General features: G+C 38.7%; 7 protein-coding genes across 8 annotated transcripts in view; 5 read left to right on the top strand and 2 right to left on the bottom strand.

The window, feature by feature from the left end:
• The first annotated feature begins 51 nt into the window (after positions 1-51).
• LOC106301447 (tetraspanin-7-like) lies at positions 52-1,505 on the top strand. The gene is made up of 2 exons (XM_013737845.1): positions 52-631; positions 969-1,505. Exons 1-2 carry the CDS (start codon positions 125-127, stop codon positions 1,254-1,256), a joined length of 795 nt encoding a protein of 264 aa, XP_013593299.1. The 5' UTR covers positions 52-124; the 3' UTR covers positions 1,257-1,505.
• A 417-nt stretch (positions 1,506-1,922) lies between these two features.
• LOC106303804 lies at positions 1,923-3,520 on the top strand. The gene is made up of 5 exons (XM_013740130.1): positions 1,923-2,196; positions 2,399-2,554; positions 2,816-2,911; positions 3,008-3,128; positions 3,199-3,520. The coding sequence occupies exons 1-5, from the start codon at positions 1,942-1,944 to the stop codon at positions 3,360-3,362; spliced, it is 792 nt and encodes a 263-aa protein (XP_013595584.1). The 5' UTR covers positions 1,923-1,941; the 3' UTR covers positions 3,363-3,520.
• A 567-nt stretch (positions 3,521-4,087) lies between these two features.
• On the top strand, positions 4,088-5,950 carry LOC106304085. Its single transcript, XM_013740472.1, has 4 exons — positions 4,088-4,294; positions 5,085-5,157; positions 5,377-5,601; positions 5,693-5,950. The coding sequence occupies exons 1-4, from the start codon at positions 4,146-4,148 to the stop codon at positions 5,741-5,743; spliced, it is 498 nt and encodes a 165-aa protein (XP_013595926.1). The 5' UTR covers positions 4,088-4,145; the 3' UTR covers positions 5,744-5,950.
• Positions 5,951-6,044: 94 nt separating this feature from the next.
• Positions 6,045-9,982, bottom strand: LOC106304733. The gene is made up of 15 exons (XM_013741128.1): positions 9,683-9,982; positions 9,475-9,596; positions 9,312-9,400; positions 9,199-9,234; positions 9,027-9,120; positions 8,902-8,944; positions 8,730-8,830; positions 8,585-8,649; positions 8,022-8,515; positions 7,872-7,956; positions 7,431-7,529; positions 6,786-7,354; positions 6,581-6,716; positions 6,291-6,494; positions 6,045-6,216 (listed from the first exon to the last, which is right to left on the bottom strand). Exons 1-15 carry the CDS (start codon positions 9,895-9,897, stop codon positions 6,103-6,105), a joined length of 2,466 nt encoding a protein of 821 aa, XP_013596582.1. The 5' UTR covers positions 9,898-9,982; the 3' UTR covers positions 6,045-6,102.
• Positions 9,983-10,942: 960 nt separating this feature from the next.
• On the bottom strand, positions 10,943-12,506 carry LOC106303409. The gene is given in 2 exon segments (XM_013739686.1): positions 10,943-11,855; positions 11,857-12,506. Coding segments are annotated over 2 exon segments (1,536 nt in total). The 3' UTR covers positions 10,943-10,969.
• Positions 12,507-13,506: 1,000 nt separating this feature from the next.
• On the top strand, positions 13,507-15,854 carry LOC106304635 (S-type anion channel SLAH2). Of its 2 annotated transcripts, none has more exons than XM_013741036.1 (4): positions 13,507-14,034; positions 14,221-14,988; positions 15,137-15,168; positions 15,255-15,854. In XM_013741036.1, the coding sequence occupies exons 1-4, from the start codon at positions 13,669-13,671 to the stop codon at positions 15,574-15,576; spliced, it is 1,488 nt and encodes a 495-aa protein (XP_013596490.1). In that variant the 5' UTR covers positions 13,507-13,668; the 3' UTR covers positions 15,577-15,854. The 2 variants fall into 2 exon arrangements, with proteins under 2 accessions (XP_013596490.1, XP_013596489.1); XM_013741035.1 differs by having other exon boundaries at positions 14,218-14,988.
• A 332-nt stretch (positions 15,855-16,186) lies between these two features.
• LOC106304775 (heat stress transcription factor C-1-like) overlaps positions 16,187-16,803 on the top strand; it is a 4,615-nt gene continuing 3,998 nt past the window's right edge. The window contains exons 1-2 of the mRNA XM_013741166.1: positions 16,187-16,212; positions 16,481-16,724. Coding sequence (XP_013596620.1) covers positions 16,488-16,724 — 237 coding nt within the window. The 5' untranslated portion in view covers positions 16,187-16,212; positions 16,481-16,487. The remainder of the gene's footprint in view (positions 16,213-16,480; positions 16,725-16,803) is intronic.

Raw genomic sequence — 16,803 nt, 5'->3', positions numbered from 1 at the left:
AACAGTTGCGTAAAGAATTAACTTCGGCGACATGAGTGGCCTTTTTAGTTTCCACCGGACATAAAACTTTAGAGCTCTGCCGTAAAGACCAAACAAAAAAAAAATATATATATATATAAAAACAATGGTTGAGTGTAGCAATAACCTTGTCGGAATCCTTAACTTCTTCACCTTCCTCCTCTCAGTCCCCATCCTCTCCGCCGGAATCTGGCTCGGCAAAAATGCAGCCACCGAGTGTGAGCGGTTCCTCGACAAACCAATCGTCGCTCTCGGAATCTTCCTCATGTTTGTCTCCATCGCTGGTCTAGTCGGCGCTTGCTGCCGTGTCTCTTGCCTCCTATGGCTTTACCTTTTCGCTATGTTCCTTCTCATACTCCTCGGGTTCTGTTTTACCATCTTCGCCTTTGTCGTCACCAACCGCGGCGCCGGTGAGGTTTTGTCGGATAGAGGGTATAAGGAGTACCGTGTAGGTGATTACTCTAACTGGCTCCAGAAGCGAGTTAGCAATGCTAAGAATTGGGACCGGATCATGAGCTGCTTGGTTTACTCCAACGTGTGTTCTACTTTCAGTAGTCGCTACGCCAGTGTCACCGTCAATGAGTTTTACAAGACTAATCTCAATGCCCTTCAGGTCAGACCATTTTGCTTTAATAGCAATACAAACACACAAGCCTATTCTAATAAAGAGTTTAGTCTTTTGAAACTCTTTTTGATCAGTTCCTTTATTCACATTCTCAGATTAGTCTGAAAAGCTGCTTTTAGATTCTCTAACCTATTGAAAATATAACAATACTAGTGATTCTTTTATCTATCCACACTGATAGTTTAGGTAGCATTTGTCTGGTTATTTAACATGATACCCAAGTTCTTGTGTTGGGTAGATAAATGTGAGTAGTCTAATTTCATATTAAGTTATAATGTGGACTTTCACCAAAATGTTTTTTTATACTTTTGCTTCACTTGTGTAGTCTGGTTGCTGTAAGCCGTCCAATGATTGTAACTTCACCTATGTGAGGCCGACTAATTGGACAAAGACTACTGGTCCATACACAAACGAGGACTGTAACGTTTGGGACAATAAACCGGGGACTCTATGCTACAACTGCCAAGCCTGCAAGGCCGGTTTGCTCGACAACCTCAGAAATTCCTGGAAAAAAGTGGCTGAGGTGAACATTGTCTTCCTTGTATTCCTCATTATTGTCTACTCTGTTGGTTGTTGCGCCTTCCGGAACAATAGGAAACGCAGATGGCGTTAGATCCTTATGTGCTGTGATAAAAAAGAAGCCCTCCAAACCAAGACCAAGAACAAAGAAGATATCTAAAATATGCAACATATTACTAAATGAGTTACAACGGGACTTGCTTTGTGCTACTATTTCTAGTTCTTTTGTGTGTGTGTAGTAGTAGCTTCTTCATCTGTTAATTAGTCGAATTTTTCTTATGTCTGTCCACCGAAAGTATGTTTTCTTTCTATTATTTGATGAAATGATATATCTTTGAACCAATTAGAGCTGGATGCATGGGAAGACATACAATCATAGGATAATGACAAAGAGTCTGACTCATGGTACACATCATCTTAACCATCCTCTTTGTAATCTTTCAATACTTTGTAACTATTACTTTATTTGGGACAATCTTAATAATGTTTTGGATTCATGTAAATTTTATAACAATTGTTTGAGATACATTTTAGATTCGGTTCGATTCATAATATTTCGGATTCAATTATTATTTTTGTAGACATTTAATATTTATGTCAGATATTATGAAATAGTTTGGAATTTTGGATGTAGATTTTGGTTGTTCAAATTAAATTTTCAGACAAACAAATTGAAAATGTTAAAAAAAAATAACGAAAAAAATTGTGGGCCCAGTGGGCCTAGATATTGGAGCTTGAAGCTTAGCAAGAAGGTGAGGACATGGTTAGTCCACCAGAAAATGGCGTTTCTCTGTTCACCTCTTCCTTCATGCTCTGTCGCCATTTTCAGCAAGTCAAACACAGATGGATTCCGGTCTTCTCCTTCCTGTAGGCTCCGGTTACGTCCTATCTCCGCCTCACACATTCTTGCTCCAGCGATCGACATTTCAGCGATGGTCATATCCGAAACAGTGTCGGAGGACGAGCTTTGGGCTGCAGCTTGCCTCCGCGTGCGGACCTTCAACGAACTCAACCCTTCTTCTTACAATATCCAAGTCAGTTCTTCTCCCTATTACATCTGTTTGGTATCTTTGTTTTTGGACTTTGGGAGTGTGCATCCTATACATATTCAAGAAGATCTTGAATGTGGTAGATATCATGTTATTGAGTGATTGGTTTGAAAGTGTTTCTCTTCGATGGGTTTTCTCCTTATGTTCTTGTGCTGATGTTACGTTTTGCTGTTCAAGTTTCTTTTAGGATCACAGAAGATACTTGGCGGAGCGTGAGTTCGAGGCCCTTAAGGAGAGAGTTTCTGGAAAAAGAGAAGGTTTTACGAGGGTGTCCTGCGTAAATGCTACTCTTCCATTGTCGCAACTATCAACCTCTTCTGAGGATTTTTTCTCTGCATGTAAGGTCTGTCTTTTCATTTAGTCATCTTGTAGTACCTGTTTATCCCAGTAGAGTAAATATAACAGACTTTTTTTCAAGGGACTTTGAAGAGGCTTCCTTTCATAAGTATACACAATTTAGTAAAAAATTTAATAAAATTTTGTTTTAAACAATTTGGAGATTTTGTGTTTATGTACATTTTTAAAATTTTGGGTTATAGACCAATATTTCATTGTTGCTTTGGGGTATGATATGGATTTGTGCTATGCTTCATCTGTTTCTCAGTTCTCTGATGGGATAGAAGATAGAGTTGTGGTGGGGAGCCTTGATCTTAACCAATGCCGTTGGCTTCCTGATGAAATCGCTGGAACAAAACCAGAGGTATGTATTTGATGTTACCAAACTTTGTATATAACAAAAACAAAAAAAATCTTCAATCTGATAGCAGACAAGCTTATAGTCCTCTTTGTTATATAGGGGTTTAGTGTGGATTTTGCGAGGGCATACTTGAGCAACGTCTGTGTTGCGAAGGAGCTGCATCGTAATGGAGTTGGTTACAAGCTCATTGAAAAGTCCAAAGTAGTTGCTAGAGACTGGGGTAAGAACTTCTGATTATAATAGTACACTTCAAAAATTGACTTAGAAAAGGAGTTGTGATATGGTTCCAGGAATAACGGATATGTACGTGCATGTGACGGTGATCAATGAAGCAGCTAAGAGGTTATACATGAAAAGTGGGTTCGTGCAAGAGAGCGCTGAGCCGGCGTGGCAAGCTCGATACCTTAACAGGCCACAACGGCTCCTCCTCTGGCTCTGTCTCCCTACTTCATGAACCATGTCCAAATGTAAATCTTTTCATTTTATCAAATTGGTATACATGGTCTTGGCAGTAAATTAAAAAAAAAAAAACTTTACATAACTCGCAAATAGAATCACTTTTATCTCAAGCTTGTAATTTTTTTTCGTATCTTAAAATTAATTCCTTGCACATATCTGATGTGTTAACCAACATTTTAGCTTTATTAACTTGCATAGAAGAAAATCTTTTGTGAAAGCCCCTTAAGATAGTGTATTACTTCCTCCGTTTCATAATAGATGATATTTTGAAGAGTTATTGATGTTTCAAAATACATGATGTTTGATATTTTTTAATTAGTTTAAAAGTCAATGAAAACTGTGTGTCCAATGATGTTTTATAGTATTTTTGATGATTGGCTGGATTAGATTTATTTAATATTTTTAGTGTTACTTTTTAAGAAAATGTGTACGTCTTAATTCTTGTGCTTTCATCCAAAACATCAACTATTTTGAAACAGAGAGAGTAGTAATTTTACACCGAGAACTTTTTGATTTGAATCACAACAGCCATTGGTCTTTATATAGCACTAACAATTCTTTGAGTGTTAAAAGAAGTATTGGTGTTAGTCCCAGTGTCTTCTATAATCAAGTCACCCTTAACATTATCTGATAGTGGATAAGATTTAAGATATTATTTTATGTATATTATTCTTGTTATTGGTGGTCTAAAACGACGGCGTATTAACTGGCGTTTGGTTTAATCCTCCTCCAAAGTCCAAACGAATATTAAAAAACAGAGAAAGGCGCTTGGGAAAATATGAAAGGCTTAGAAATGGTGGTGACGTCTTTCTCTTCAACGCCGTCTATCTTCTTCTTCTTCTCCCCTGGAGCTGATCCTCAGGTTTCTTCTTCCAATCTCCGTGGAAGCTTTACTATTCCTTTGACCCCCTCTTCCTCTTCTCTACTGTAAGTTTCTCTCTGAAATCTACTTCTCTCTCTCCTTGTCGAATTACATTTCTCAGTTACTACTCATATGTTGGAAAGTTTTGAACTTTCGGCATGAACCTCCTATGTAGTAGTGCTCTGTCTCGTTATTTTTAAAATTCGTGTTCTGGGTTGTGATTTTTTTCTGTTGCTACGCGCCATTAAAGTGTCTGTTCTTTTTTTTTTCCCTGAGACTCCTCACTCTGTAATTGAAATGGTTGTTTATACATCTCTCTAGTGTTTGGTAAAGATTTTGCCTTGTCTATGAGTAATGCCTTAGATGTTTTCTTTCTAATGTTTGGTTAACATTTTTTTTTATTTTCTGGAAGCGGTTTATTGTGAATTGGATCTGTTTTAATTTACATACAATCATACTTGTAGTGTGAATGTTTCTGCTCTTGCGTTTGGGATAACTTTATTTATTGGTAACCATCTCAATCACATGCTTTTGTGTACTGCCTAACTTTATTCATGAGATAAGAAGCATTCCTCTTATTCCGCATTGCATGTTCTGCGTTTGTTCCCCCATGTATTCCATTTCCAACTTTATTTCTTCTCCTTTGTGTCGCCTCGTCTCTTGAATTATTTTTATGACATTTGTTTATGTAAGATGATAATAAGACTATGAGAAAGAAATTATCCAAGCTTAGTTTTTCAATATTATTTTCCCATGTGAGACAAGGTTACATCCAATTCAAGAGTCGTTGATCACATGTTATCATTGCTTTTGATAATTACATATCTTCCACTATATCTTTGTGTGGTTTCTCAGAAAGGGACTAAGAAGACACCAAGATGCAACAAGATCCAGAGGTGGAGCAGTTCGAGTCCTAGCTAATCCAAATGTATGACCTTACTCCCATTTTTGCTGTGATATATTAGCTTTTCCATTTGCCAAAATAAGAACATTTCATTTCCTGGTAGAACTAGGATCACAAATCTCTGTTACATGTAAGTATGTAACCCTTTGTTAGGATAGTAAAGTCTGAGAAATTGTGAATGGTTGTTTGTGTCGTCACTAGTGTAGTTTATAAGTTTCTTCCCATGCCTGAGTGTTTGTGTAGGCGTCATCTCCTCCTCCAGGAAGAGTAAAGGCAAAAAAGGAGGTAATAATGGTAGACCCTCTTGAGGCCAAGAGATTAGCAGCGAAGCAAATGGAAGAGATCAAAGGCAGAGAGAGGCAACAGAGAAGGCGTGAAATAGAGTCTATTAACGGAGCCTGGGCTATCATAGGACTCACCATAGGCCTTATAATCGAAGCACAAACGGGGAAGGGTATCTTGGCTCAGGTTTGTTTACATTCTACACTTCCTCACTATTGCTTAGAACTAGAAAAATATTTTTTTTACTGAAGACTCTCTCTGCATTTTATAACTGCAGTTGGTTGGTTATTGGTCTTCGCTTCTGCATCTATTCACTCCATCAACATAGCATCTCCCAACAGTACACAAGCAAACCTTACCATTTTGTTTACTATAGTTTCTTCTGATGTTTGTTCATGTAAGTTGTTTAACACTCTCTACTCCTCGGCTATGTCTATGTGCAAATCCTAAGAAGGGTACACAAAATATATATAAAAGAGTGAAACAGTGTTGCAGATACGTTTGCTCTTCTGATCTTTAATATCTTTATCCTTGGCAAGAGCATTCATCAAGACAGAAACAGTTAAACTTTATATAAATAATATACAAGAGATAATTAACTGTACATGTTTTATTTACAAAATCTCCAGAATTAATGTTTAATAGTATGATAATACTAATGAAATATTAGACTCATAAAGATGTTTACTAAAGGAAGTAAGAGAGCTGTTCCTGCTTCCTGGAGCCTCCTTCTCCATACAATTCATTCCACTGCTTCAGTTCATTCATTCCTGCTCCTTCTGCTGCAAAACTAGCAGCAACCTGCAAAAATGCAAACCAATTAGCTTTTGTTTTTATACAAGATTATTAAACACAAACTAAGTGCCTTAGCTCACCTGGCTTTTAGCTACTCTCATGTCTTCCATGCTCAAAGCTCTCAGCGTTATCACTCTCTCCTCAGATGCTTCTTCTTTTGCTTCAGTTCCCTCTTCACTACTACTCTTCTCTGCTTCCTCTCTCTTCTTCCTCTCCTGGTCTTTCAAGCACTCATGCTTTATCAGCTCCCTCACTGGTCTATATGCAGCTGTTGTGCAAAAGTTCTGTTTGTAATAACATTCACTATAGTCAGTCCGACAAAGAGAAGATTATGGTGTTGGTTAAAGCGAGATGAGTATTGTGGTCAAACCTTGAGATCACTTCCACTATAACCATCTGTCATCTGTGCAAGCTCATGGAAATCAAGATTCTCTGTTTTCTCTTTTGACAATAAAGTTCTCAAGATCTTCTCTCTGCTCTCCACCGATGGAAGACCAACCATGATTCTACCTCCCAACAAAAGATGGAGTTAGTACAACTCAAACTAAGGTTTCAAGTGAAAAAGATCCACTAACCTTCTCTCAAACCTCCTAATGATGGCTTCATCAAGATCAAACGGCCTGTTTGTTGCCGCAAGAACGAGAATCCTATCACCTGAACTCGACATAAGCCCGTCCCAATGCGTCATGAACTCGTTTTTAATCTTCCTCATAGCTTCATGCTCTCCAGCTCTAGTCCTCTGCCCCAGCATGCTATCCACTTCATCCACAAAGATAATAGTTGGAGACACTTTGGCTGCTAAGGTGAACAAAGCTCTCACATTCTTCTCATCTTCTCCAAACCACTTTGAAGTGATCGTGGACATGGACACGTTTATGAAACTAGCTCCAGCTTCGTTCGCTATGGCTTTTGCCATCATGGTTTTCCCGGTACCAGGCGGTCCAAAGAGGAGGATTCCTCTGCAGGGCTTGAGAAGACCACCTTTGAACAGGTCAGGCCTGCGAAGAGGAAGCATGACAAGCTCTTGAAGTGATTCTTTGGTTTCATCCAGTGAACCTATATCAGCAAAGGTTACACCAATCTCATCTGCTGGGATAACCTCTGGTCTTATGCGCTTCTCGAATTCATTGTCAGGAGGCACCTCCTACATATATCAAACCACCTTATTGTGAGGCAAGCACATTGACATATGAATGTTGAGCAGTATGTTTTAGCTTTACATTAACAGGTGCTTTTGGAGGCAGGGGACATTCGTTCTTTTCTGAAGGAGTTGTCTCAGATTTGAGCTCACTGTTTATCATCCCTTCACTTTCTTCTCCCTGCACCAGAGCCATAAACATGTCACTCACTTAATATTTCAAAAGCACATGGTCAGAACTAGTGTTGGGCATTTAGGATTTTCGGTTCGGATTGTTCAAATTTCGAGTTATTCGGGTTAGGGTGTTTAGAACCCGTTTAGGAACCGGACATTTTTCGGTTCGGATAATGTCAGGCTAGGATTGGGTTTCTAATTTTGTTATAAACCCCAAAATGGAACCAAATTAGAAATAGCTTTGGTTTGGTTTGGGTTTAAAGTCGAAAAAACCGGAAAAACTCCGAAATGGAACATGTCAGTCATCTTAAAATTTCAAAAGCTCAGTCAGACTCAGGACTGTGAATACCTTGGAGTCAGTGTTTCTGTCCATCTTCAAGGAGTTCTCATGACATCTATGACCTTCCTGGAATATACTCAGTCCATGGGACAAGCTGTTGCAGAATCATTTAATCAGTTAAGTTGCTTTGTTGAAGAGATAATAAGGTGTCTTTAGTACCTATTGGAAGATATTACAAGCCTTCCGTTTTTGTACTCAGGTTCTTTGTTGTTCATCAGATGGTAAGAGATTGCAGTAACCACAATCTCCTCAATGTGACTACTCAGGAACATGGTATCTGCATGGCATACCGAACCTAAGTCATCACATTCTAAATCATTAGCCGCAAGAACCTCAGATATGTGGTTCTTGTTGTCCTGAAACTGAATCAGTTTCATATCGTCTTCGAATCGAGTTTTCCAGCTCATGAGTTGAGATTCATCCTCAGGCGGTCTGATCTCGATGTTGTAAGGAAACAAAGCGGAAATGCCTTCTCCTACTTGTTGGCAGTCATCTTCAGGCTCTAATAGTCTTGAGCCTAGAAGTAAAACAGGTCCAGAGAGCTTAGACAAGAGCTTCTGGAACAGTTTGTAGAACCTTTCTGACTGAAGAAGCTTCTCAACGTCCCTTAGGTATATTATAATAGGACTGGCTTCCGAAACTGAAACCAAGACCTGTAAAGATAACAGTAGTTCAGTTTAAGAGTTGAACCGAATCATTCCATGATGATTTAGAGGTATTACCTTGTAAAGTGACTGAAGGAATAGTCTCTCATCAAAACACAAGTTTGTACTGCGTTTGCTTGAAGCTATAAAAGGTATAAACAGTCACAAAATGAACAAGATGTCTAAGAATCTGAAGGTTAATACAAATAAGACGTTTCCATACCTGAAACAGAAGTTCCAGAACGGGATGATATGCTACTGATATCAGAAGCAGCAGAAGCATTTCGCTTGAGTTGTGGAGGATGACTTGAACCTTCAAAGCCCCTGGTACGTTAAAAGGAACTAGTAAGCTTACATAAGACAGATAAAGCAATATTGTTCCAGAACCAATGTACCTTGAGGTAAGATCGTTGCCACTAGTGAGCCTACGCAAGGTCCCTGCCATTTAAAATAATGCTTACACTTGAGGTTCATTAGGAACAAAAAAAATTAATTCTAAGACCATTGAGAATGTATGTACCTCTTGGTTGTTCCCTTTGGGTGAGCATAGATAAAGATCCCACTAGATTCGACATTTTGTCCAACGTCAGCTCAGAAATAGACCTCTTGTGAGACTAGCAAACAGTAGATAAGAAATAAACACACAGTCACAAATGTAAGCTACACTAACATAAGATCACAGAGTAACATACAGGTTCCTTCTTGACGCATCCGTACTTGCTTTGTATCTGTATCAAAAGATAAAAGCTTACAAAAGCTACTCTTTACATGGAAACTACTAAAACTATATGGGATTAGTTATCACCTTAATAGAGAAGTCTGTCACATCTAGTAGTAATAGTTTCGATTCAAAGTAATGAGCCAATGCTTTTGCTAGCATTTGCTGATAAAACTCTGCCAAGAAAATTACACAAAAACCATTGAGGAGATTGAGGTTTGATGAACACAAAAGGGTGAGAGATGTTAACCTGCAGGTCCAGACAGTAGAATAGCCTTACTCGCAGGTGCAAGATTACGCGTGTGCTTAGAGATATCAAACTGCTTTAGGTGAACATAAGCTGCATTTGTCAATAAAAGCCTAGTTTTCTCGCTGCAACATGATCAAAGTTAAGCATCATGAGTATGGTAATATAAACAAATGCATCTTTCTTGATACACAAGCAATGTTGATGTTACCTTAGAAAATAAGGAAACTCGTCGAAAGTGACACCACTCTCTCTTCCATCAACAATCTGCCTCACCAACTCTTGCTCAATCTTTTCTCCTGTAAGTCCATCCTCTGCAGAAACCGAGCCGTTTGCCCATTTACCTAAACCTTGACCTGAAGCTAGCCCGAGTCCTAAACCAACACCGACCCCTAACGCTGAGAACAACACGCTCTTCTGCTCCATTTCTGCCAAACAAATCCTTGAACCAAACGCAAAAGCATTCCCTGATTAAAATGTTGTCTTTTTGTTTTTTTTTTATTCTCAAATAGCTCAGTTTTATTGGGTAAATAAGAATATGGTGGACGAAGGAGAATACAAATAGGTGTGATGTGTGTAGGACGATCGTTCTCTATCTATAGAAATGCTTGCATTAGCTTTTATGGTCGTTAACCCTTTTGCCGGGAAATATCAACCATTTTGGAATATTTTACCCAAAAAAAACCATTTGGATTGTTTCTAATAAAAATAGGAAAGTAAAACTATTAATTAGAGTTTGATAAAATAAACGGCAGGCCATAAGCGGTAGCGATAGATCCGCGTTGAGAAGGCGCTACGGTGTCTTTAGGTTCTACAAATGGATGGTTTATATGGCGTGCTGAGGGCAGCATCGATTTATCCAGATTATTGTTATCGCTTCTTAGGAGATCATTTGCATTGATTTGTCGTTTGCTTTGGTGTAGTTGTTTTAGTTCATTGAGCCGTAGTACGTTGTAGTTCTTTTACCTTGTTAAGGGTGTGTTCGAAAGTTATACGAACGTGGGTTTTAACTGCATGTTCTTTGGGCTCTTGGTTTCGAAGATATCTTTTATCTATCAGTAGTTTTTGTATTAAGTATGAATGAATTTCAATTTTGAAAAAAGAAAAGAGTTTGATAAAATAAACAAATAACAAGACTAGAAGAATAATACAACTTTAAAAAAACTTAAATGGAATAATTATATTTAATTTTGTTAGGAAACAAATAGTTATTTATTTTCACTCTTCTTTTTCACATAATGGGATTTTTAGTCTTTGTAATAAATGTGATTGCGTCACATTATGTAAGTTTTCCCTTAACAATGGAGACAAAGAGAAGAAAGAAGAGGTAGCATTCTATTTCAGTTTTAACAAAAGAAGTTGGTTCAGTTCAAGAGGTGGACATGTTCAAAAAGAAAACATAGACAGAGTCAAAAGATTACAGTTTCACTACGTCCTGCAACATCAAAAGCCATATAACCAAATGGCACTCTACATATATATACTAGATTTGGTTCCCTCATTCTAATATGATGGGCTGATCTTTTGTAGACCATTCTTGAGTTTCAACCGTTGGAGCTTTGCCACATTCCTTACTTTGTATCCTCGTTTCCACCTCCTCCTCAAGCACCGGATCATTGCCCGGTGTAGCAGCAGGGTCTAGCTTGAAAGAACCAGCTGGAACTTTATGAGAAAACCTCTGCATTTCCCCCGGACAGATAAACTTGATGAGTCCATGCTGCTCAACACGGTTTAAAACCGGCTCAAATCCTTCAACTCTCCCCATATATGCCACTGAAATGCCTAGTTGATCGTCAAACTCGGTGATAACTTCCACAAGGTCGTACCTATAAGGAGGCTCGTGGAGATCAGATTGACTCTTCCAGCTTATATCCCAATCTTTGAAAAGAGCCCATGTTTCACCCTTTCTTGGGTTCACTATGACACTCTTGTCACATTTGGTGTGGTCCATCTCATGAGCAAACATCAGGTGGCTTCTGATCTCTGTATCTCCATGCCCAAATCTCCCACAAGCACTGGAAAGAAGTGATTTCTCGTTCTTTGTGGCTTTCACATGTTCAAGTAATGTCACCTGCAGACTCAACTGAGAGCTAAAGATGCTCCTGATCTGAGCATAGATCCTTGGCATGTCATTTCTAGGGTCATGTAAAGCCCATACTTGATCTACAGCAAAAGAGCTCATTGACATGCCAACATCATTGAACTTCGTATCAGGACAAGTTAACGGTTTAGGATCTTTGCAGGCAATGCCTCCAATGTCTCCATCCTTTGAAGCACAAGCCGAATCTGCTTCCTCAGATTTATGTTTTTTAGCTGGAGGAGTAAGAGAACCAGCATCATTATCATGCTCAACCTCATGGCTGGATCTCTTTCTAGTCTCTGCACTGCTTCAATTCAAGCTCTTTCATCATTTCTTCCAGTTTCTTCTCCCTAATCTCAAGATCTTTGCTCTTCAGTTCAGTCTCCTTTCTCCATCTATCAGCTTCTTCTTTCTGTTTCAACCCAAACCTCTCCTCCTTTCTCTTCAACTCAGCATATATCACTTTGATAGCCTCCTCAAGTGAGCTAAGCCTCTCCATCTCCACTCTTTGTTTGACATCAAAATCTTTCTCTGCCTTCTCTAACCCACACAACTTCTCATGGATTGACTCAAAAACCAACTTAGCCTCCTCTTTCTTCCTTTCACACTCGCTTGTAACATCTTCAAGTTTCTTTCTCACTGCTACTTCAGTTTGTCTCTCAACCACCAATCTCAAGAGAGATGCTTCAAGGAGCTGAATCAAATCAAATTCCATCTCTTTCTCCTCTAAAACTCTTGATTTCTCAGAAACAGACTCCTCAAGCAAAGCAACTTCCTTCTCCCTCGCTTCGACCACTCTAAGCCGCTCTTCCTTCTTCTTCAGCGACTCTACCATGTGATTAAACTGAGGCGAAAGATTGAGAAAAGATGAAGCCTTTTCCTCAATCTGCTCTAGGGTTTTGAGAATGCCCTCATTGTTTAGGTCTGCAAAGGTTGAATCTTTTTCCATCGCCATGGTTAAAAAACCTCTTAACTTCGGCAGCTCTGTTTCTTCTCCGGCGTGCCTCCACCGGAAAACAGAAGATATTCCGGTTACGTCGTCGATTTTTCCGACAGGAAGATAAAATGATTTAGGCAAACGAAAAGTCGAAAAGACAAATCCTGTCTTTTTTTGTACATTCAGATACTTTTTGTAATAAAGAAGGGATGATCTTTAATTGCTCTTTACCTGAAAATGGAGGGAGGGAGAAACTTGTGATGCATTCTCTTTCATACTCAAAATGTATATACAAGTTTCTTTCCTAACCGTTAGATAGGATTGTTTTAAGCCGTCGGATCATGAGAGTTGTGAAAGGATCAGCTAATGGGCTTTCAAAGGAACGAGTCAGCCCATTTAAGTACAATGATAATTTCGAATCAGTTCAGTAGGCCCAGTAGAAGTATACACAATCTAAAATGCACCGACGCGGCTAAACGAGAGTGAAAAGGCCAAGCCGCAGCTGTTTAATTGTTTTGACTTGTGAGTCAAGGAACATTTTATCTCTAATATTTACTACTCCTTTCCGGTTTCGTAACCTAGTTATTTGCATATTTGTATTATTTTTTTGTTTGCACTGTTATCATCATAATCTATTCTTACCGTCGTTATATTTTTGCATTAATAGGTTCTTTTATGCGATAGGGACAAAATTTCAGGCAAAAAAAAAATTCAGGCAAAAATCACCGGTTGATAAGAGATCTGTTTGGTAGTACAGAACCAATAAAATAAGTAAGAGTGAATGCAGACAAAGCCCTGCTGGTCAGAACACAACTGCTTGAATAAAAACAAAAATACAAAGACATAAAACTTTTATATTTCTTTAGACAGCTCAAAAACTTAGACAGAGAGAACATTCTGGTCTTTCGGTGGACTTATTTAACTCGACATATTTGGCGGGCACTACCAACTGCCAACAGCCCACACATAAACATTATTACTCCTCCGTGCTCTGCAGTGATCAGATCTACATCTTCTCTTTATTTTCTGTAAAATAAGGTTTATATGTTATATACATAATACATGATCCAGTTAGATAGCAGTATATATCTTTGAATGTGAAGTTTTTTATTTGTTTTATATATTTGTTTGGATCCTTATTAGCGTAGCTCCATTTTTATGTACTAAAAGCAGAGAAATTATGAATAACCCGAGATCGGCTAGTCCTTCTGTTTCTCTGGCAACCTCAGATCTATTAGACAAGCAACGTCAATCGAGTCATGGAGAGTTCACGCGACTAGAGAAACGAATGGGAGGGAGGAGGATGACGTTTCACTCCAAGTCTATGCCTAGAGGTTCCATGTTTCTTGACAAAGAAGCTTCTAGAAACTCCCACGACAAGAGGTTTGACCTATTCAGGACCATGTCAGGGAAGCTCGAACGTCAGATCTCAAATTTACGTGGAAAACCCATTGAAAGATCGTTGCATGAGGAAGAGATCACTGAATCTCTAACCGCTGATAGATTCTTCGACGCTCTTCAAGGCCCTGAACTTGAAACTCTCAAGGTATTAATATTTTTGATTAAAAAACATAGTTTAAATATGAAAACAAACATTGTTTTAAAAGTAAGTGTATTAAAATGAACAAAATAATTCGTTTAAGTTGAAATATTTTTATGGAATTTTTTTTAAATTCTTTCTTTTTAGTTACTTGAGTTTTGATGTTTTAACATTTATATGGAAGAACAGGAGAAGGAGAAGATAGTTCTCCCTGATGACAAAACGTGGCCGTTTCTTCTTCGGTTCCCAATCACATCGTACGGGATGTGTCTTGGAGTAAGCAGTCACGCCATCATGTGGAAGACCTTAGCAACCACAGACGCCGAAAAGTTCTTGCACGTGACGCAAGTAGTCAACCACGTGCTCTGGTGGATCTCTCTCGTCCTCCTCATCGCCGTCTCCATCACTTACCTCTTCAAAACCATTTTCTTCTTTGAGGCGGTGCGCCGCGAGTTCAGGCATCCAATCAGAGTCAACTTCTTCTTCGCACCTCTCATATCAGTCCTCTTCCTGGCACTTGGGATCCCACATTCCATCACCTCGAGCCTTCCCTCTATACTTTGGTACTTCCTTATGGCTCCGGTCTTGTTTCTTGAGATGAAGATTTACGGACAGTGGATGTCTGGTGGACAGCGACGCCTCTCCAAAGTTGCTAACCCTACAAATCACCTTTCTATTGTTGGTAACTTCGTTGGAGCACTTCTTGGAGCGTCAATGGGGTTGAAAGAAGGACCGATGTTCTTCTTCTCCATAGGGTTGGCTTATTATATGGTCTTGTTTGTGACTCTGTATCAGAGACTTCCCACAAACGAAACCTTACCTAAAGAGCTTCATCCTGTTTTCTTCCTCTTTGTGGCTGCACCGGCCGTTGCTTCCATGGCTTGGACCAAGATCTCTGCCTCTTTTGATCTCGGTTCGCGTCTAGCTTACTTCGCCTCCTTGTTCTTATGCTTCTCTCTGGTAATTTTCTATATTTAATTTAACAGATATAGTCATAAATAGAGCAAAGTTTCTTGCGTCACAAGAAATGATAACAGTGAGAACAGAGCAAAGTTGCTTGCATCACAAGAAATGTTAACAACTTGTCTACTTGTGGTTCTTGTTTCAGGTTGTTCGGATTAACTTTTTCCGCGGATTCAAGTAAGATACTTCTCTAACTGATTAAAAGAGTCTAGAGATCAAAAAGATTAGATGTTAACTGATATATCTATATTGTTAAATGTCAGATTTTCGCTAGCTTGGTGGGCTTACACGTTTCCGATGACGGCCGTGGCCACCGCGACGATAAAATACTCAGGGGAAGTCACCGGAGTAGCAACTCAGATACTGTCGGTTTTATTGTCGGGAGCAGCAACGCTGACGGTGATAGGTGTCCTGGTAATGACGGTGGTGCACGCTTTTGTCAAATGTGATCTCTTCCCCAACGATGTAGCCATTGCAATAAGTGCAGAGCAACCGAAGCAGAAGAAATGGTTCAAACAGCTCAAGGTTTTGGACCCGGAAGATAATCAAATAGATGTAGAAGCCCCTCCTTTATTAAATGCGTAGTGTTACATGGTTTAGTTAGACCAATGATTCAGCTTAGAGGTGTGAAGCAAAGTATTAAGCAATTGATAATATACAGGAAAAATAAGGATCTAGTCTGTGACAATGTTGCTGCTTTTGTTAGACTTAAGCTGGGGAGTTTCACTCTCACAAGTACCATCTTTGATTCTCATGTCTTTGACCAGAGCATGACGCAGGGTTTAGCAAGACGAATAGTTTTCTTGAATGTTATAATACCAAGTGCAAGCCCCACCTTGGCGAAGACTGTGATGGATATTTTGGTTTCCATTTTGTTTTTCGGCGGCTCCGGAGAGCTCTTTATTCGAACGTCTTTGTGCATTTCTTTTTCCTAGTTGCATTTCTCTTCATTTATCAGGACACAATTTTTTATCTAATTTGAAAGTATGACAGTGTTTTTATCTAATTTGAAAGTACATGTGACAGTCTTTTTAGCAAAAAATTTTTTGACATTGTTAAAAAAAAAAAGCCTATAAAATATTAAAATAATCATATGGGCCCATTATATGGGTTAGGGTTTTGTTTATGGTTTCAACTTTCAAGCACATATAAAACCGTTTGAGATATTTTACCCACATAAACACAAAACATTTCAACCACACAAACCCAAAACATCCCAAGGTAAATATTGCTGCTCTATCACCATCTTGCTATTGTTTTGTAGATTTGCTCTACCAGATCTTTGATATGATTCAATTTGTTTTGTACATTTTCAAGTGAGGAACTTTGAATCATGCTGTGTATTTTGTCTTATTGTAGATCGAAAGTCATCTTTGTTCAGTCTCAGAGGAACTATAGTATTTGAGAGTTTTGTGGCTTTGGTTTCGAATCATGCTTATTCATCTTTGATTTTGCTTCTCTTTGGTTTAATATGTATTCCTTGATGTAGATTTGAGATGGAGTTTACAAGAGACGAAGCTTTTGATCGCGCCCTACTCAGAGACATTAAAGACAGGGTCTTTTATTTCTTGAAAAAAGCATATGCGATTGTGAATGATCCTTCAACAGATTCAATGATCTTGTGGGGTCCCAACGGCAACAGTCTCATAGTGCATAGACCTCTTCCCCTAGAATATACCGAATCCTTTCTTTTCCACTCGGGAGCTCTAAGCATGGAGAGATTTGTAGCTTATGTAAGTCTTTTTTTTTTCTTTTCTTATTATCAAATATTCAAATAAGCATAAAGTTTGTTATAGATTTTTTTTTTTTTTT

The sequence above is a fragment of the Brassica oleracea genome, chromosome C7, assembly GCF_000695525.1.
Source record: "Brassica oleracea var. oleracea cultivar TO1000 chromosome C7, BOL, whole genome shotgun sequence".
NCBI lineage: Eukaryota > Viridiplantae > Streptophyta > Magnoliopsida > Brassicales > Brassicaceae > Brassica > Brassica oleracea.
The sequence above is the reverse complement of the archived record's forward strand: the minus strand, read 5'-3'. Positions and strand labels throughout refer to the sequence as shown.